Source organism: Dipodomys spectabilis, unplaced genomic scaffold (assembly GCF_019054845.1).
Source record: "Dipodomys spectabilis isolate Male_0828 unplaced genomic scaffold, ASM1905484v1 ptg000021l, whole genome shotgun sequence".
In the NCBI taxonomy this organism is placed as follows: domain Eukaryota; kingdom Metazoa; phylum Chordata; class Mammalia; order Rodentia; family Heteromyidae; genus Dipodomys; species Dipodomys spectabilis.
The window spans coordinates 6,211,383-6,233,357 of NW_024870698.1; the positions used below are offsets into that span (position 1 = coordinate 6,211,383).

The 21,975-nt window shown below is 38.4% G+C and overlaps 1 protein-coding gene across 1 annotated transcript in view; it reads left to right on the forward strand.

Annotated features, from left to right (window-relative positions):
* Nucleotides 1-219: 219 nt before the first annotated feature.
* The window catches only part of LOC122104099 (cytosolic beta-glucosidase), a 99,977-nt gene continuing 78,221 nt past the window's right edge, over nucleotides 220-21,975 (forward strand). The window contains exon 1 of the mRNA XM_042674794.1: nucleotides 220-509. Coding sequence (XP_042530728.1) covers nucleotides 452-509 — 58 coding nt within the window. The 5' untranslated portion in view covers nucleotides 220-451. The remainder of the gene's footprint in view (nucleotides 510-21,975) is intronic.

The window sequence follows — 21,975 nt, forward strand, 5'->3', positions numbered from 1 at the left end:
ATTTTTTAAACACCCTATAAGTAACCAGAAAAAAAAGAAAGTTACAAATGGTTATTTGTACGGACTAGGGATCAGGAATTGGGAAGAACTGGCTAAGTGAAATTTCAAGTAAAATCATGTGACTTAAATAAAAAAAAAGTCCCTGTGCTACTCCAAGAAGGAAAAGATTAACTTAGCATCCAGGCTGACCCAACTCTGGTCAGACTCCAGAACAGCTGGGAGACAGTAGCATCAAGTCTCCTCCTGTAGGGAGTGACTTGCAGACCTCAAATTTGGGGTCATTCAGGTGCCATCCCTTCAATCCCCCCTCTGCCTGCTCCTTGTTTGAGTCGATTGGATTTGGGGCCTGTGGTCTGGAGTGAGAGTTCTCTGACTGTCTGCAAGGCTGCTCAGCTCCTCTGAGGGCGTGAAGATCCTTAGATGTGAGGGTGAAGTCGGTGGTTTGTGGACCATGGCTTTTCCTGCGGGCTTTGGATGGGGGGCAGCCACGGCAGCCTACCAAGTGGAAGGTAGGAAAAGCCCCATTGGGCCTGGAAGGGATTGCTTCTGCTGGTATGTGGGGCTGGAGGGGGCGTGGGGGGGAGAGAGAGGGGGAGGGAGTCCTGTGTGCTTAGGGAAGAAATGCACTGACGAGTTTTTTTTGGTACAAATGAAGGGATGCCCATTTTCAGCCTGAAGAAGCCTGCTGCAGGGGTGGATGCAGATCAGCTGTGATGGTATTTGCACTCAATCTAAGCTTATCCAAGTTATTGCTTTACATTGGACCCAGATGCATTTGTGATTGGTTTCGTGATGATAAGCACTCTCAACCTCCTTTCAAAAAGGGACAAATTACCCCATTAGCTGGAAAAAATACAATGTAGATGCCTCAGAAGTGTCTTGAGAGTTAGGAAAACTGCCCTGTTGTTTCTGGTGAGTCCACACTCAAGCCTAATCTTGTGCCAGGCAGCCATTTCCTGGGGTGCCTGCAGAGAAGCAAAGAGGAAATGAGCTACAGATTGTAAGCAGAACTCAGAATGGGGGGGAGGGCCGAGAGAGAGGTAGAGGGAGAGAATATGAATCCATTATCCCCCAATTTTCTGGGACTGTCTCCAAAGGGAGACACATTTTGTAATAATCTTTAAATTACTGAGGTAGCATTAACCTCCTTAAATCTCAATTTGTTAATCTGTAGAATAGGAAGATTAGCTTTAACTTTTCTAAAACAGATTTCCCAGCCCCCCTGAGGAATGAAGGTTTGTTTATAGCTGCCACTGGGAGAAAGCTGGGGAAATATTTATTTGGTCATCTATTTGTGTGAAATCCTGAGTTAAACAAATCCTGAGTTAAACAAAGCTAAGAATTTCTTTCAGTAGCCTCCTAGAGCTAGGGAAACAAATAACCACAAGCTGTGAGGCTTTAAGTAACATGTTTATTCTCTTACAATTCTGAAGGCCAACAATAGCCACATGAAGATGTAATTAGCTAAGTTAAATTGAAACCATACTGGAGTCAGCTGGCTCTTAATTCACTATGACCAATGTTCTTACAAGGAGATTACTTGGATTCAGACAGAATACAAGGAGAATACCATGTTACTACAGAGGCAAAGTTGGGAGTGATACAGCTATCAGCTAAGGAATGCCAGACACCAGGGACAGCCAACAACTAGGAAGAGGCAAGAAAGGTGTCTATGTGTTCCAGCAAGAACATGGTTCTACTGACACCTTGAAATCGAGCTTCTAGCCTTTATAATGAAGAGATGATAAATTTATGTTGTTTAAATCACCAATTTTGTGGGTTTTTTTTTACAGCATCCCTAGAAATGATACATAAATAACTATGTCAGTCAATGGAGTTGTTACTGCTTATAGTAAATGCCATGGAGAAGAGGCTTGTAAAAGTAGATCCTTTAGTTTGGGTTGTCAAAGAGGACTCTGAATTAATATCATTCAGTCTAAAACTTAAAGGATGAGAGACAGGATATTTCTAGACAGAGTGATGGCATAAAGGTTGGTCCCAGAACAACTGGTATTGCTTATAATTTCCATCTTCCTTTTTTCTTTTTCTTTTCATTTCTCTCCTTCCTTTTCTTTTTTCTTTTCCTTCTTTTCTTTAACCTTCTTCCTCCCCTTCTTCCTCCTCCTCCTCCTCCTTCTCCTCCCTCATCATCTTCTTCGTTGTCTTCTTTCTTCTTCTTCCTCTCTCTCTTCCTCTCCTTCCCTCTGAATTACTTATAGAGTGGTTGCTATCTGTCTGAATATTTAGGATGTCTTATTGGCTCCAAGATTTTCTCCTACTTTGTGGATTAGCTTTAAATTCCGTACAATGGCCAGTCCTCTGTTACAGAGACAGCATCCCAGGAATGCAACTGAAACCTTCTCACAGTGGGAACTAACGTCTAGTCACATATTTCTAGCTTAAAACTAAGTTCTATTTTGGCTTCATTTTTAAAATAATGTACAAGAAAAGCACCGTGGAAGGTAGCAGCGAGCCAGGTCAAATAGCAATATCTGAACAGGGTCCAGGGATAACAGAGAAATCTAATTGCTTGTAGGCCCAGGGGAGGTACTAGGATGTTGTTGGAAAAGAGGGCCATGGAGTGACGTTGGAGCAGAGGTCAGTTACATTTGTTTAAGTTGAGTTACAAATGTGTAACTCCATATAGAGGCAAGTGGGAAAGGTAGTTTATCACAGTTTCTAGATACCAGGCTAGATACCAGCCACATTTAGTAGAATCTGACCTTCTGGATATTATACAAGCAATAACACTTGGTTTGGTAATTCCCATGTCTTGAGTAGGAGATGTTTGGAAGTGCAGTATAGTCTTCGCTATTATCGGGTTTCAGTTGCCATGGTTTTGGTGTGGTTGGTAATAATTCAAAGCTATTAAATGGTAAATTCCAGAAAAAGTTAATTCCTGAATTTTCAATTTTGTCTCATTGTGAATAGTGTGACCAAGTTTACACGATCTCTCTCTGTTCCACTTAGAATGTAAATCAGGTCTACTTAATGTGTCCATGATATATACATTGTCTTCCTGTTTATCACTTGGTAGCTGTCTTGGTTGTCAATATCACTGTTCCAGGAGGGTAGATTGGGAGGGGCTGGTGTCCACTGAAAAATATTACTGGCTATTCCTTGTGGATAAGGGGTTCTACTATACACCTAGCTCAGATATCACCCAGAGAGGTTTTCTACACTTGGTGGTGATTAGTAACAGGAATGATCAGGAGACTGATTCCAACAAGTGTAGAGAAGCAAGTAGCAGTGAAGTCTATAATACCAAGGATAGCTTTACATTCTTTCTTTGAGATTTCAGGGTTATTCTTATTGATAACACAGAGAGGCACTGGCACAAGCGAAACTGTTTCCTGATTTGGGGCCATCAGCCAACAAACCTAGTAAAATTTCTAGATTCTTGTTAATGCTAAGTATTTGCTAATAGTTCCATGGCTTTTTCTTTAATGAACAGGAGATGAAGACATCAGGAAATAGAGAAAAGATGGAGGGTTTGTATGTTGACAGAGAAAAATTGACTCAGTCTTGGGAAAACTGCCTACATTTAGGATACCCTCTCTTTCTGGGTAAACTTCCCTAGTTAGTTTTACCTTAAGATATAATAGTCATATAGTTCCAGTTTTGTGGATGGTCTCCATGGAGTTCCAAGTTGTATATCAAAGACATAAACTACTGAGCTCTGGGTACAGAGTTCAACAGATTTCAAGGGCCCTCTGTGCTATTTCTGAAAGACCAAGTTCTGAGTTCTAGGTTGTGAACGGTCTGTTGTCATCAGTTTGTGCAGATGAAGAGCTTTTCTTCACTAGTGAAAATATACCTGGGCATAATTCATTAAAACTTCTCCTCCTAATCATATCAGAATTCAAGAGTTATTGATATGCAAGGTTCTATTATTATGAACTAGACCTTCCAGTAATTTCTCCAGAAGGAGATAATCTATGTATTCTATTGATGCTAGTGAATCTGATTCCTGTCAATCAGTAATACTTTTGACCAAGGCAATCCAATAGATTCAGTTTTTTTAACCTATAATCTTATGATGAATACCATTGTATTTGCAGTAAGTGTTTCACAACTTGTATAGTGAAATACATACTTCTACCTCTAGAGAATTCTCTAGGAATGTCTCATAAGAGAAATGTATTTTATATTATTTTTTCAATTACTCAGCATTCTCTCTTCTGAAGTGGAAATATTCTGTAAAACCAGAGAATATTCATTGAAAGTGATGTAGTGATTTACATTGGAGTAGTGATTTACATTGTAATCATAACTACTTGGGAGGTGGAGATCAGCAAGATCACGGTTCAAGGCCAGCTAAGGCAAAAAGTAGGACCCTGCTCCCCAATCTCAACTAATAATGTGGGTGTGCCAATGGTCCTAGTATGCTGGAGATATAGGTACCAAGATTGTGGCCCAAGACTGGCTTAGTGAAAACTTGAGACTCCTCCTGAAAAAATTAAGGCAAAAACACAGCTGTAGGTGTGACTCAAGTGGTAGAGCACCTACCTAGTAAGCAGAAGACCACAAATTCAGAACTTCATGTATCACAAGTGACAAGTGAATAAAATATATCTGTCAGTCTTGAAATGATATAAAATGCTAAGTATTTGATAAACCAAGCATTAGTTACAAACCATTGAAGCAGTTTTGTTATTTGACCATTATTTTTCACAATTCATCTCTTCCATGATAAATCATGGAGTGCCAGCTTTTAATAGTGAAAAATTTAAGAACTTATTAATAACCAGATAGACACCCAGATTCTCTGTGAGTCCATGCTTAACACTGGATATACATACATTCAATTCTGTTACAGAGCATAGTTTTTATATAGGTTCTCATAGGTAATTTGACTTCAGTCAATCTTACGGAGTTCAAATTTCATGTCTTAACAATTTCAGTACTAGCTGAGTTAGCACAAAAGTCTGCCAAGTCAGTGTTTTGGTACTTAATTTATTAGTGTTTCTCCTGATCTTGAGGTAGGAGTTTTATGAAGCAGTCAGTTTCTTCATTAGAATTCTGGGAATTCTTACCCAGCCCAGTGGTTTGATCATAAGGTTTTTCTGAAACCTTCATTTGTTAGTTTATTCTGTGAATATCCTTGAGGATGAAACACTTCAGGTTTATAGTTGCCCAGGAAAGTTCCAGAGTAAGCAATTAACCATCTGTGAATGACAAGACTTAAAAAGGGACATGGATAAAGAGCTGTTGAGATTCCATTACAATAATGTTGCTATCAGTAAGAACTCTGATCATACCTCTTGTATACTACATTTTAAAATACAAAGTAGGAGGAGGATAGTGGTCTATCCTAAGTTTGTAGGAACTTCATCTAATTTCTGAAGCATATATCAGTAAAAAATGCATTCAAGTATAACTAAAAGAAGGTTAAGTACCACTGGTTATTTGACAAGCCTTCCCATAAATTAGCATATCACAAAAGCTAAATTAGTTTAATATCTCTCTTTTGAGAAGGAGAGGTTTTCCTTTGAGATATGTCAGAGTCCCAACTATGAAATCCCAAAGTTAATTTGAGGTCAACAAAAAATAATTTAGAAATTTGAGTTTTATGATGCATGTCATAAATATAAAAATTAAAATAATGGATCAAAATATGATTGTAGGTCATTGTGGAAATAATACACATTAATTTAGCCAAAGTGATAATTAAATGACATCAGAAGAAAAGTTGGGTAGTTATAGAAAACATTAGCTCTTTTAATAGGAAAGACAACATTTTCTTAATTAGTCAAAAGCCCAAGAGAGATAATAAAGATAATAATATAAAGGATAGGAAAGAAAGCAACAGCTTCCTGTGTGGGAAACTTGACCCAATGTGCCCTATCGAAAGATATCAGCCTGCTTTATCGGAATGATTTTCTGTGTTTTTTGTCTCCTGTGCTAAAGGTTCTTGGTTTGAATCCTAGCAGAAGCTCTTATCAGAGGAGTAGAGGAAAATAACTTATGTAAGTCATATTTTCCTTATTTGTAAGTTAAGACAGTGGTTATGCTCTCCGTAGATCCGGTCTAGGTTAGCATATGTAGCACAAGAATGTCTAATATTCAGTACTCACTAAATACTGATACAAACACTAATACCCCAAGATGGGGGCACAGAAATTTTTATCTTTCTTGCTGTTCTTTTTAATGTGCTTAAAATGTACCATGTGATTTTTTTTGTTTCTTTGTATGTTCCTCCCCCACAGTATAACCCCTGTTTTCACCGTATTTGATGTCAGTGCCCTGCGTCTTGTATATACACTTCTCTAATTTGGGGAGGGGAAGGGAAAAAACAAAATGCTTCAATAGGGATACAGGTTGACCCACTGTAACAATGAGATGTACAAGACACTATGTCGAAAAACGAACTTTACAATTTCAATGTGGGGGGGGTAGTGGTGGAGGTGGGAGGGAAGGGATGGTAGGGGGAAAAGGAGGAGGTAACAATGCTTGATAGGAAATGTACTCATTACCTTGCTCATGTAACTGTAACCCCTCTGTACAGTATTTTTACAATAAAAAAGTATAAAAAAATAAAACCTATTTTTCAGTGTATCGGTGTTTGTTTTCATTTACTGTCTTGGGAGCTCCAAGCAATCACTAGCATATGCCTCTGTTACCCTGTGTGATGTGCAGCTACTTTGGCTTTCTTTTCTTTTTGGAATGTAGGACAGTCTCAGAGTATTTGCGTGTGGGGCTCAGTGAATAAGGTGGCACATGGATAGCTGATCCCTAGGCCTCTCAACCTGTTACGTAGTTGGCTATTTTACGAGCCTTCATGGTCTGCTTTCTTCCTGTCCTTATATCCCTCTGCCTCATCTCTGCCTACTTCAGTGTTTATGGCTTTAAAGAAGAGTTTAATGTTTATTCTATAACAGTTGGCTTCATGGTGCCTTGAGCCTTTTGGAAGAAGGCACAATATAAATCGAATAAATAAATAATAAATAAGTGGTATAAGCAGGAGGAAAATGATGTGTTTTAGGTGAGTTGTAAAGAGCATTGTAAAACCTATAAAATGTATTTGCTAGACTCAGAGACAGGAGAGAAATTGCAAATAATCCTTGGATATGCCGAAATGTTACAATACATGTATTTAATACAACGAAGATCCCATGATTTTTAACTCTGTGAAGTTCCCTATGTCCCAGCTGGGAAAAAAAGGCAGAAAAAACAACAAATTATCTCATGAGTATTTTGTTTCTTTTCTGTGTAGGTCACAGAGGAACTAGGAAAATGACATTTAGAACCCAATACAGTAGCTCTTATGAGCTTGTAACTCCCGATGATTACGGAAAAGGCTCTTAAGGGGTAAATATGCTCTTCAAAGTCCCACAGATCCTAAACCCAGTATAAACTATCCCATTAATTCTTCCTAGTGGGACCTGAGTTTGTGGTTCTTAAGGAGGGAAAGGCTCTAGTTTTATGAATGCTGCCAGGAACTTTCATATTACACTGGATGCGGATATAATGCTTGCTTTTGATTTAACTTTGACTTTGGATTTATGACAGCAGAAACCGGGATATACCTATGGCTGCCTTTTGCCTTCATATGTCAAAGGTAGAATCTACTAGTTAAGAAATTTCAAGTTACGTTTACACTAAAAAAAAAAGGAGAAGAACACACAGGGAAGTTGTCTGAGTTGGTTTTAGGTCAGGTTTACGATGATATTTTTTGTACGTTTTTATTGTAAAAATGCTGTCCAGAGGGGTTACAGTTACATGAGCAAGGTAATGAGTACATTTCCTATTGAGTATTGTTGCTTCCACCTTTGTTTTCCCCCTACCATCCCTTCCCTCCCACCTCTCCAACTCCCCCATCCCTCCCCCAAGTTGTAAAATTCATTTTCAACATAGTGTTTTGTACATCTCATTGTTACAATGGGTCAACCTGTATCCTTATTTAAGCACTTTGTTTTTTCCCTTCCCCTCCCCGAATTAGAGAAGTGTATATACAAGATGCAGTGCATTGACATCAAATACAGTGAAAACAGGGGTTATACTGTGGGGGAGGAACATACAAAGCAACAGAAAAATCACATGCTACATTATAAATATGTTAGAAACAAAAGCAAGCAAGAAAAAAAGATATTTGTGTCCCTATCTTGGGGTTCATTTCACTTAACATCATCTTATACATGATATGTGTATGTATATATGTATATATATATATATATATATATATATGTATATGACCATATGTACATAGCTTTTTGCCTTGTGTAGGCCAAAAGCTAAGCTTATGATAATTTTATACAGACCATTTTCTTCTCTTCTCCCTTTAAGAAACTCAGTGCGTCTACACAAACCTGTGCTGAGGCACATTTCACCTACCTGCTATAATTGCCAGTACTTACTTTTCTACATTGCTTCCCCTTATCTCTTCCACTCAGCAAATCTCAGATGTGTGTCCTCGTCCTTATTTTCTGCTAAGCTCTTTGGATTAAGCATCTAGTTTGGGGTTTGATCTATTGGCTGATCTTGCTATTCTTCTACAGCAATATCAACTTCCTTAATCACCTAGATCAAAAGAAAGAGTGGACACAAATTTAAAGTATGGTGATTTATTTTTGGTATAGAAGAGCAAATGAAGAAGGGAAGTGAGCATGTACTCATAAAATTGATCACAGTTAACAAGCTGACATGACAGATGCAATCCGTATTTCAGTTTTCCAGTTTCAGATTTGGAATCCATACAGACTTCAAATTGCCAGTTCTTTTGGTTTTATCAATAAGTTAATAATGGAAAGTAAGTTGGCCTAGGGAAGGGTTATATGTATATTTTCATCAGCTAATACACACTCACTAACCAGATGTCAACTGTAAATAGTATGTGTAGACTAGATTGGCATTGGTACTGACCAATCAGAGTACATAAAAGCCAAAACCAAGCCTTGAGTCCACATTGTATGCATACTAATTAAAATTCAGCTTTGGCTCTGTACATCACCTTTATAATAACAAAACAAGTAATTTGGCTTTGGTGTCTGGAATGGTACACATCTGGACGATATCAGGCTCTATTTATGGACTACAGAGGAATGGAATAACTTAACTTCTCTAAGCTTAGATTTTTGTTCCTGAAAAATTCCTAATGCAGGTCTTTCTGTCTCTTTTAAAAAGCACATGGGATGAATATTGAGGACCTTTTCTTACATTTTGTGCTGCTTATCTAGGTTGGATTTCTCAACCTTTTCTTCTACATAACTGTACTTTAGCTGTATTTGGGCATTTGCTGTACTTACCGTTTTTTTCAACCTCTCTATCACATAGTTGTGACAATGATATTTCCAATTTATAGGACAGATTATTAATTGCTTCATTTTTAGGAAGTTGTGTTTTATTTTCTGGATGTTATCTTTTTATATATCTTTAATAATGCCAATAAAAAGTTAGCTTTTTATTTGTTTATTTATTTATACATGGTAATATTAGAACTTGAACTCATTGATTTGTTCAGCTTTTTAACTCATTGCTGGCACTCTGCCACTTAAGCCACTCCTACAGGCTGGCATTTTGTTGATTAATTATATGTAAGGTGTTACAGATTTTTCTGCGAAGGCTGGTTTTGCATCATGACTCTCAGGTCTCAGCCTCTGGAGTAGCTAGGATTACAGGCATGAGTCACTGGTGCCTGAAAAAAAATGGAAGATTTTGACCTGGCAATTCCATTATTGGATATTATATAATATGATATGAATTCATCCTAATCAGGTATCTCTCTCTTTCATGAAGTATTTCATGGAACATCAATATGAGGTAAAGATGGCATAAATGCTCTATGGAAGAGAACCAAAAGCACCAGTACATGAGATAAGTTAGTACCATGATGATTCCTTTGAGGCTGGGTCCTGTTCTATCAGCACGAGCTGACCTGGTAATTGTCTAGGAGAATATTTTAGCCCTTCCCTGGTGTCTTCAATAGATGAATTGATGTTGCCATGCCTTGTCTTAGTTTCTCAGATAAATTGATCCTATTTTCCTTTCATTTTCTAGATGTACTTGAGTAAATGTGGGACTCTATTGGGGCCTTTTTAAGGCCTTCAGCTCAGTTGTGGATTCTTTCTATAATTTACTGTCATTCCAGTGCCTTGTGAGAGGGAAAAGAATTAAATATGTACGTTTCATTCCCCATCTTGAACTGTAAGTCTTTATTAGCATAAATAAAGACCTTAGTATAGTATTAATTTATGTATATGTCTTTATTAACATGCATTAATATATGGAAGTGCCTCATAAACTGTGAGATATTATTCAAAGTTAATGAATGAATTCCCTCTTCTTTTCACCGTAATTATTCTCCTTATTATCACTAATATACCCAGCTTCCAGGAATTTTCTAGTCCTAGAATGTTGTCCATTACCTCCCAGTTTACATATTGAAACCCCAGTCTCCAGTGAGATGATATTTGGAGGTTTGGCCCTTGGGAGGGGATTAGATCATGAGGATGGAGCCTTCATGCATGGGCTTCCTGCACAGTCTTGACTTTTCCTCTTTGCTTCATGAGAACAGAGTCAGAAGATAACCATTACTGAGCCAGGAAGAGAACCCCCCACCAGAACCTGACCCCTGACCATGCTGACACCCTGACATCAGAGTTCCAGCCTTGAGAACTGTGTCTCGGTGTGCATAAGCATTCAGTCCATGGTATTCTCTGATCGCAGTCTGAGCAAAGAAAATGAGATACTATGTAATTAATGGCATTTCAGACACACTGATAAGAAAAATGTTGAGATGTGATGAGAAAAGTCACAGGGAAGGGGACGAATAGGACTAAGACAGGTCTCACCCATGTCTCTGCATCTGCACCTGGGGTCAATTGCTCTGTGTCATTTGTATCCTCACAGTTGTAGCTCCCTCTGTTTCTGACTGCATATATTATTCATAGGCTGCATTTCTCTGTGCCTGCTGGACTCTACAGCAGTGCTGAACAGTCTCTGTTGCCACCACTACTGATAATAATTATTATTGATAATAATAATTTACTGATGTGGTTATTGATAAAGTCTGTATGCCTGCTTGGGCTTTCTTTTGTATCATCAAGGTCTGAACAGGGTGGATCTTTATCAGATATGTCTATGTAAAAAAGCTTTTATATCCTAAAAGTAATACAAAGATACAAACAGCATCAAGTTAAATAAAATAATCAGCCAGAGAGGGAATTACAAGTTTTGATTATGCATTTTAACCTTTATTTACCTATTTACAGACCTATATGAACATGTGCCTTTTTAAATTACCATTATAGGAATGTTTTAAGAATTTGGTTTTATTAAGACATTTACAAATACCTTGATAAGGGATAACATTTTTCTTGATGAGAGATAACATTTTTCTTGATAAGACTCATTTTCTGTAAGTTTCCTCTTCCTATGCTCTTTCTCCCTTGTCTGGTATTCTATAGTTGCTTGTAGATATTACCCAGAAAAGTAAACATGACAATGTGTTTAACCTTGAGAAATAAGAAACAAGTCACTGTATCTCAAGAATTTAGTTAGCTGGGCACCAGTGGCTCACACCTGCAATCCAACTACTCAGGAGACTGAGATCTGAGGATAAATGGCTCAGAGCCAGGCTGCGCAGGAAAGTCTGTGAGACTTTTATCTCCACTTATCTACCAGAAGATCCAGAAGTGGATCTGTGGCTTAAGTAGTAAAGCGCTGGCCTTGAACAAAAGAAGTTCAGGAACAGAGCCCAGTACCTGGGTTCAAGCCCCATGACTGGAGCTTTTATGTGTACATACAAACACAGACACAGACACACACACACATCCACACACACAAGCAGAATTTATTGGTAGTATGAGTCCTGTATATTGGCCTACATATTGGGACATAAGTTCTTTTGCCAGCATTAAATCAATCAATCGTTTAAGATAGGACATTTGCATTTTTGGATTAACATATGCCCCACTGCCCTGGAGAAGGAATGTCTTTATGCTGCTCCTTCCTGGGCCTACCCTTCAATAAGAGATGGCTTTCCAGCAAAGTTCACTCTGTAACGAGATTCTTCCTAGGCCAACACAAAAGTTCCCAAGCCAGAAATAAGGACTAACTCATACTAGTCCATTCCTCATACTTCCCTCCCCCTCTCCTTTTCAGTGTTTGTCCAGAGGCTTGAACTCAAGGCCTGGGAACTATCCCTGAGCTTTTCTGCTTAAGGCTAGAACTCTACCACTTGAGCCACAACTTCACTTACAACTTTTTTGATAGTTAATTGAAGTTGAGGGTGTCATGGACTTTCTTGCCTGGGCTGGCTTTGCATCACAATCCTCAGATCTCAGCCTCCTGAGTAGCTAAGATGACAGGTGTGAGCCACTAGTGCCTGTTTTTAATCAATTATTTTTTGTTTTCTCCCTTTGGTCCTCTTGGTTACACCCTTTTTTCCCTCTCATTATTTCCATGTTTCCTGTAATTGGGTAGCTGATCCTCCCTTGTCTTCATAAAAATCTCCATTTTTCATCCTCCTCCCTTTACTCTCTTCTACATGCTGCTTCTAGAATGGTTTCTTACAATACTGATGGCCTTCTTATGTCTTTGAAAAAGATAATAAAGACTGGTACTGGCAGCTCATGCCTGTAATTCTAGCTACTCAGGTGGCTGAGAACTGAGAATCATCATTCAAAGCCAACCCAGGCAGACAAATCGAGAGACTTTTATTCTCCAATTAACTACCAAAAAGTTGGAATTGGTGGTATGACCCAACTGGTAGAACACCAGCTGTGAGTATAAAAAATGAGCTAGTACAAGGTCCAGAGTTCAAGCCCCAGCACTGACACAAACTCACAAAAGAGATCCAAAATCTGAAGTCAAATGTGTCAAGTGTGAGTCCTGTCTCTCCAACTCTAAACTATGTGCTCTTAGGAGATGTGTAACAGGCCTCAGTTTCCTTGTATGTAAAATAGGAACAGTAATAGTACCTATCACTTAGTCGTGACTATGAAATGTGTTGATGAATCTCAAATGCTTGGGAAGTTCTGGAAAACATAAGTGTTCAATATATCTTAATAGCCATTAAGATATTAATGTCTTTTTACCTTCTATAGAGATTTTCTTACATGGCACAAAAGCTGTGTTTTCTTTTCTCTGACGGCATCCCCAATTTCCTCTCTTGCTTCTTCTCCATTAGTATCGTATTCTTTAACCAAAATGAAGCACATGTCGTTCTTTAACTATGCCATGACCTTCATGCCCCTGTACCTTTGCACACACTGTTCTCTTTGCTTGAATGCACCTCCGACTATTGGCATGAATAACGACGGGCAGAGGACAAAGATACAAATGTCCTCGCTTCAGCGCTCCAGCATTTTTCCTACTCTGGCATGCTGCTTCTCCCACCTCTATCCTCTGGGCTACGCTTCCAAGTGTGTGACTATGAACTTCGCAGTGTAGTGTGGGGCTTGGCGCGTGTGCAGAGACAACCAAAAGAGGTGGCTAGGGCAATGCGAGCCATCTATTCCTTAACTATTTGGAGTGGCACGGATAACATGCCTTCTTATCAGGGGGTATTTTTTAGCACAGCTCCACACTGCCAAAGTTGACAAATGTCGGGAGGGGTATTTTCTGTGTGCCTGAATTTTGGATGGCCCGCGGGGTCCCTGCCGTTGGCTCCTGGGATCCTGATTTGTTTTTCCGCCCACTATAATATATTGTGGTCTCCCCTCTCCTTGATGCGCCAGAAACTAGCTCAGCAGATCTACCTCGTTTTCGAATCTTTCTCAAGGTGCCTGTTCTTCCTTTCATTAGTGTGGATAATCAGATTTTGATTGTAAAGTATGCCTGGGCCAAATACAAGGGCTTTTAAAATTGTCTGCTGTTTTAGATTATCCAGGCCACTGATTCCCATTGCTTAGCATGGATAATTGAGAGTGGACCCGGCTGAAGAATATTAAGCAGAACCAATTGACAAAACAAATGAGATTTAAAAAAATCCTTTACATTTAAATAATAGAAAGGTACTCTTTGTCTTTTTTCTTTTTATCCAGAAGGATTTGTTTTGTATTTTGAGTCTTTAAATATATTTGATTTTAAGTGTCTGTAGAACAGGAAAATGTGCCCTCTGATGTACCCCCTTGAAAGCCTTTCAAAAATAAATACTAAGTAATATATACATTTAAAGGAGCTAGGCGAAAAGTTGAAAATACAGATGAGCGGTCAGGCAGTTTCAGATTCAATGTCAAATCTTCTGAAAACATATTTATGTTTCATCTAGGTAACAGAGGATATGAGAGGCACTTCAGATTCTGAAAACCTCTTTCTTGATGATACAGGCCCAAATTCTTTGTTCCTAATAAGCAGCTATCTTGTAGGGCTCAGTTTTTGGAATGTATACTTAGGAATAGAAAGATTCAGATCCTGGGAATACCTGACTTCACTCAACTTCTCATGCATTTCCAAATGCAGGTAGAAATGTATTTGCATGTCACTTGCCTGGGAATTTAGCATCTCCCCACAGGAACAATGTTATAAATGGAAGTGAGTGTCACTGATTGCTCTTCAGGTAGATGATGAGATAAATAGATTTGGGGGGTTGGCCTGGGAATTTGGAACATAATGTAAGAGGCAACAGTGAGTTTCTGGGCAGGTGATGTATAAACAAGGGTTTTGAAACATTACCCATTTTACATTGGGAATTGCCAAGCTAAAGCTTAATGTCTCCCACAACACCTATGAATAATCATTTAAATACAGGCTTTGAGACTTGTGGAGAAAGTATATTATTTAATCTAAAGACAATAATCTTCCTTAGAGTCTTTGCAGTCCATCACCCACATACATACTTGGAGATCTTTGAAAAAGCAACATTTTCTCTGGATGGTCCATTACTTCATATATCTTGTAAATTATTATTCAGGACCAGAGGGTAGACACAAGTTAGAGTTGCACATCAACCACGGTGTTATGCAAGGTGAGACATTATGGCTTATGGCTCTTCCTCAGCATGAAATGTTGTAGAGGGACTTTACACTTTGCCTCATCGGGTTAGTGTGAGAGGAAGAGACTATGTGGAGATGGACAGTAGTATGTCCCTTTGTTCCCTAAAGGATGGATCTGGACAATAGAGGAATACACAAAATTCTTGTCAAACTGATTTGATAAAAGGGAAACTTGAGGGATTCTTTTCATTGGTATTCTACAGCTAAGGGTAAAGATCTTCCTAGTATAATCCTTGTATTCTCTCCATGCCTCGAGTAAAGACCAGATACAGGCATTCTAAAGCTGTGACAAATGCTGGATAAACAAACAAACAAACTGCTGGAGAAATGAACCAGGAGCCTTCGTCCTCTGAGACAAGTGCCCCCTGGTTTCCCTGTTTTGATTCCTAAAAAAATAAAAAATAAAAACAAAGCTATGGCATGGTTTGCTTGTTTTTGGATGATGACATTTGTCTTGTTTGTAGAGAAATTATGCCCCAAAAAAAGACCCAGAAAAGGTCTGTCTTCGTGTTGTACTGGACCTGGTTTCCTTGGCATGAAATGGCTAATTAAATGGAGACTATTTACTTGAATCATGTCTATATAATTATTGGTTTATCCAAATTAGGCTTTTGTCTTCTATTGGAAACTAGAGGTAGAGAAGGTAAGGCAGGGGTGGGGATAGGGTGGGGGTAAAAGAGTCATTTAGATCCAGAATCCTAGTGGAGGAGGAGGCATACCCATGACTAAGATTTGGTATGACCATTCTTGACAGTCTAAACAAAGCACTACTGAAGCAAAGATGGTAAGCGCAACACAAGAGTAAAGCATATAGGGAGGATGGTTTCAGTATGTAAGATGGGCTTTGAGGAGAAATATGCTTTGTTAGTTTTCAGAGAAAGGGAAAGTCCATATGAATAGATGAAACATTTTTAGCTAAGTCATGAATGTCTGAACACTTAGATTTCTTTGATGAGTGAGATAGTCCTGTCTGGTTAAGGAAGTCAATGTTTTTTGAAACTAAACAGTTTAGAGCCTATGTAAATCACTTGGAATTTGAGTTGCTTGGATCCTCAAAATGAGTATTAATAACATATTTGTGAATGGCATCCTACTGGGCACAAATGGCTCACACTTGTTATCCTAGCTACTTTGGAGGCTGAGATTGGAGTTCAAAGCTAGCTCAGGCAAGAACATCTATGAGACTTTCATCTCCAGTAAAATCCAAAGTGGAAGTCTGGTCCAAGTGTTAGAGTGCCAGTCTTGAGTCAAAATCTATAGGACAATGCCCAGGCCCTGAATTCAAACCCTAGTACCAGCACAATGAATTGATCAATCAATTGATAAATAGCATCTAATGATTTATATGTTTTACACAGTACTCTGTGTTATTATCTTATAAATAGCTAGAGCTTTGATAAAGTGTGTCATAGGCTAAATTTTTTGATGATAGGGTGAATGGCAGGACCTGAAGTTAAAAACATTAGAATTAACCCTGTGCTGTGATGCATACAAAGCACCTGCTACTGAGCTGGTGTTAGGCTCATGTGCATTAGGCATTTGCCAGCAAAGAAAAGCATAGGGTCAGTTCTGATGTTGGAAAGAGTTTTAACTAAGCAAGAAGATGAAGGAAGGAAGAGAAGGAAGAGAAAGAAGAGAAGGAAGAGAAGGAAGGAAGGAAGGAGGGAAGGAAGGAGGAAAGGAAGCCAGGAAGAAAGAAAGAAGGGAAAGAGGAGGGAGGGACATATAAAGGCCTAGTATCAGCGGTCAGTCTATAGTAATATACTAGGTAGTTGAGGATGAAGATGATAACCTGAATTTCATTGGCATGGACAAATTACAGAGATAAACCCAAAAGACATGCTCATGCAATATAGGGTATGAAGCAAATACGGAGAATGTTAATACATCTCGTTTGTGTATTTTTAGGTATTTGGCTAGCTCGTGATACTAAGAATACATGTTAACTCACCGTACTAAAGAAGGAGCAGGTTTGGAGGTTGTTTGGTAAAAATATAACAGGTGCAATTTGGCTTTGAGATTCTCTAAGGAAACTTTCAAAACATGCTTGGGAAGCACCTGAAAATCCTATGTCCATTTTAGGTTGGATTTGTTCCTAGTCACCAAAGTATATCTGATGATGGAAGTTAAAGTGGAGAAAGATGCTTGCTTGCAGGTTGTGTGCAAAGGGAAACAAGAAGAGCACAGAGCAATATTGTAATGTCTGGATTTATTTAAAACTCAGAAGCCATGTAACCTGATTTTCTTCTAAAATCTTAAAATGACAACAAAGAATTTTATAAATCTTCTAGGCCAGGGCTTTGTAAAGATATTTTAATGTACAAGAACCAGATTGCCAAGAAAATCAGACCCAGAACTCTAACAAATTAAAGGTTTCTGTGGAAGGAGAACCGTGCCTATCCACCCAAAGTTAGTTCATTCCTTCCCCACGTGTTGACTAGTGATTACTCTCTAGGGAACATGGTTTCTCTGTGTGTGTGTGTGTGTGTGTGTGTGTAAACCATCATATACCTTCCTTATGTTATGGATGTTGGAGTGCCTAATTGACCCAATATATGTTGTACATGGTATAGTAAACAGGAGAGTACATTGATGTAATGAGCTCCACAAAACACAAAGCAATATGAAGACATTGGAGTTCATAGACATGGGATCAACATAGACAATCTGTGGGTTCATGGAACAGAGGTAGCATTCTCAGTGAATTTCAGAGGTGGTAGATATGGAGCTGGGAAAACATGTAGGGCTTCGTTTTCTTGCCCATTTAAAAGGCAGACATAAAGATTTGTACGGAGTTGGACAAAGACAGTGGTTCTTTCTCATAGATGCAAAATGGAGGCAATCTTCATGTATGTTACAATATAATTACTGATTACATTCCATCCAAATTTCAGTAGCAGTGGAAGTTTCCTGGGGCACAGACTGAAGGTCAGAGTAAAGGGGAACAGTAGATTTCTGTTTCATGTAGGAGCTACTTTGGGATGGGAGATGATGATTGATAATGTGTCTTAGAGCCAACTTTACAAATAAGTGAAGTATTATTATTATCAGGGCTGCTGATGAGGCATTCCTTTATACTTCGAGTTGGCATAAAGCAGAAAAGCTCTATAGGTTTCAGAATCAATATTTGACATGAAATCCAGAAAACTCGTTATTCATAGGGTCATTGGAGACATATATGAAAATCTGCCAAGACTGAAGACTGACCCAATGATTCTTGGGAGACCTTGAAGAATGTCAATTAGCTTCTGAGTCCAAGGAATTTCTCATCATTCTAAATGGTACCGCTGCCATCTGAAATGTCTTGTTCTTGAATTAGTAAGCTGCTGCAAGTTCCAAACCAATGTTCTTTCTTAGAAAGATGCTTATGGGATATAAATCTTTTAAAGTGAATTTTATTATACCAATTGTTTCATTTAGAGAAAGCCCATTGGTTTGTTATTAAGTGGTCTATTTAATAGTGTCAATAAATTCTAAAATTGGAAACTGTGTATTGTACTGTCGGATGTTTTAATGGTCCCAGTTGTCTAAGTTCTTTGGCCTTGGCTCATTTGCCTGACCTTTGTTTGTTTTAATGGCCTGGAAAAGTCTTCCTTTCCCAAAATTACAAGAGTTGATATATTGGGCCATAATATGTATGATACAAATATGGAAACTATTTTATAAGAATAAATTATAAAACAGTATTTGAATGACTGGATTAGGTCTGCATAACAAAGAGTTGGCAAGTGCAAAAAATCAGGGTAAACTTCAAGAGAAGAATAAATTACTATAAAAGGTCTAATGTAATATATTATTTTGAGTTAACTACAGAATAACTATCTAGAAGGAGGGTTGGAACATTATACTGCAAACTATTAGCATAAAGAGATAATATGAAATAGTGGTTACCGGCACCGGTGAGTCTGCTCTCTGTTGGCCTAAGGGGGAAAAAAAAAGTCAAATCTTGTTTTTGTTATTTAACCTATTTTAAAGACTTATTTCTCTTAGGCAAGTAACACATACTTTTAGAATTTGTTACAGTTAGAACATGAGATAATTTAGGTATTCTTTTAGAATATGACCTAGGATTCTTACACTATGTTGGTCCTATCATTATAATGTAATCACTGTCACAACAACTGTCACTGTCACCATCATCACCATCATCATCATCACCATAGTCATCACCACCACCAGTGCTACCATCATCACCACCATTGTTACCACCACTACACCATCATCACCATAACCACTCCCATCACCATCAGCATTACCACGAGATGATCTGCTAGTCTAGGTCTCCAGAGAAGTAGATGTCAAGATGAAATTGAATGAGCAAGAAGGTTTTAGGAGGAAATGGCTATGGCAGAAAAAGAAGAGGGAGACAGAGGATGCTGGCCTGTATATGTAATAAGTGAAAGAAATAGAGAAAGAATAAAGAAATACCTTGGACTACAGTACTGCTAAAGCTCTTTGAGGATCTGGGGGCAGGAGGGAGTTCTTGATCACAATTTACCTGTCAGAGACTTCTACAGGCTCCAGGATTAGGTCTACTTAGTAGGCTTGCCATGCTCAGCACTGGGTAGGAAGTGTAGCCTTGGCACAAACTCTGTGATGGATGTCAGGTCCCATTGCTGGGGCTTGGTCAGTCCTGAGGTTGGAGATTAGCATTTGTATGTTCTTGTGGCAGCTATCATAGAAAAAACACTGGGCATTGTAAAACAAAAACAAAACTCTTTTTCCCCTATTGGTATTTTATTAATTTTCTGTGTTTAGCCAGCATTATTCAGTATTTGGTAGAAGAGATAAAATAATTGAATGGAAATGTTTCCTTTTGCTTGGGTAGCATGAACTCGTTGAGGCCTGTTTGATTCTTACAGTACTTGCCCAGCCTCTTACTTTGCTTGAATATTCTGGTATAGCTGTGCCATTACATCAGCTGGACCTTGGCATGAAAAGTTTTATTTTTCTGCTCTAACTTTAATTTCTATTTAGAAACCTGATTTGATTAGAGTGTGAAAGTTTAAGCGTTTGTAACGGGATTCAATTAAAATAGGTCATTCTTTGGGGCTCTGAAAATGGTAACTGGCCTTGGGCAAATTGGAACAAAAGTTATAAAATTCACTTGACTGCATCACAACATTTAACATCTTTAAGGAAGACATTTTGCCTAATAGTTTCAATTTAGAAATATTTAGTGTAGGTCATCCGCTTAAGCACCTAAAATAGCATGCATTTGTTTGTTTCTCCCTTTAGTTATAACTAAGATCAGGACACCTGGACTCTGATTGACAAATAAACAATTTGTAGAGGGACCTTGAAGAAAGTCAATTAGTTTCTATGACTTTACCAGTAGGTTAAAAAGGAGATTATATTATTGGTGAATAATGTGCTTAGCGATGTTTGCATAAAAGATGCTTTGTCATTGTAAAGTATTATTGAATATTTATGGTCTACCAGACTGAGCCAAATGGCCCAGAGGGAAAAAAACAGTCAGATTTATGTAAACCTTGTTCTGTGTCCCAGATACTTCAGGATGGGTGCTCTCTCTATATGAATGAATAAATAAATGGTATAAACATTATTCTAAATTTTGAAGGTACATCAATATTATCTGGGGTGTTAGCCAATGTGCCTGACCTCTGACATTGAAATGAAATGTTTGCCTCTCCATAACTGTTTTCAATGTCATAAATATTTTTAACGCCTCAAGTACTGATGGCAAGTAATGTTTTCTTAGAGTTTTGTGTCTGTAGGTAAAGGTAAATGATATCTTTACCTAAAACCTATACGAGAAATGATTGTGTCTAATATACAGGGCTGCTCTGAGAACTCTCGGGCTGATATTTTATATTGAGTACATCTTTTGTCCCCCCTTTTTAAAAAAGTGTTTTACTGACTGTCCACAGTTATTTTATATCACTTTATTTTGAGAAATCTGAGCCCTGAAGAAAAAATACTAATAAAAATTAGCCATAAACAGTACCATGGGCTGAATGGATCTGATCCATGCAACGCAGATGTTTTGTAGCATAACTAGGTGATAGGAGATAAGAGGCGCAGAAGCAATTTGTTTGGATTGGGTCACTGCTTAATCCAAATGGGTTCAGCAGAAGAATTCATGAAACGTGACAGTTGGCCAAGAGGAACTTGCTGTGACATTTCAGAGTACCCTACCCCTTCTAATTAACCATTTCACATATCATGAAACTTCTAGAACATACAGACCTAGTGAGACCCATCTGTGCCAAGTGCCAAACTGTCTGTGGGGCAGGGATGTTTCTCTTCTCTGTAGGCAATGGACTATGACTCAGTGATACCTCAAGTTCGGCTTTTAATTTCCATGATCCATTGATTCTGAACAGCAGTCTTCTGTAAGACAAAAGCTGAACTGGGGTTGCCTTATGATATAGCCCATCATGAACTGCGGTTGGATGTATGGCAAAGATCTACACATACTGAGAGTCTAATGAGAAATTTGAAAACATAAGAAACCACAAATGAGTAAAAGCTTACCATGACAGAAAAAATAATAAGAGTAACTACCAGAAACATACCCTTACAAAACGTTATGCATATCCTTAATACACCTTGCAAAATGAGTATGATTGTATTCCTTTTTCAGAGGAGACACACCGTCAAAGAATGAATTTGTATATGGTTTTGAAAACCACATTCCTGCTCAGACAAGTAGGATTTCTGGTCTCATTATTTGGAGGGGCGGATGGGGTGTTCCAGAATTGTTTAGGAAGGGAAGACTCAGACTAGGCCCAGCTTTTCATGTAAAGCATTTCAAGTGCTTCCTACCCCATCCCCCACATCTGCTCAGGCCTTTCTCACTTCTCTTGGGAGAACCAGGACTTAAACCCCAGTTAGACTATGGTGTCAGGAGCACAGGAGTGCTCCATAAATATTTGTTGAAATGATAAAAGATCCAGCTGATCTGGAAGCCTGAGATTTCGGCTAGTCAAGGAACTATTCCATTAGCCCCTTTCAGCTCATTTTTAATGAATGTCAAATTTACCTAGCTATTCCAGAAGCCATACATCAAGATGTA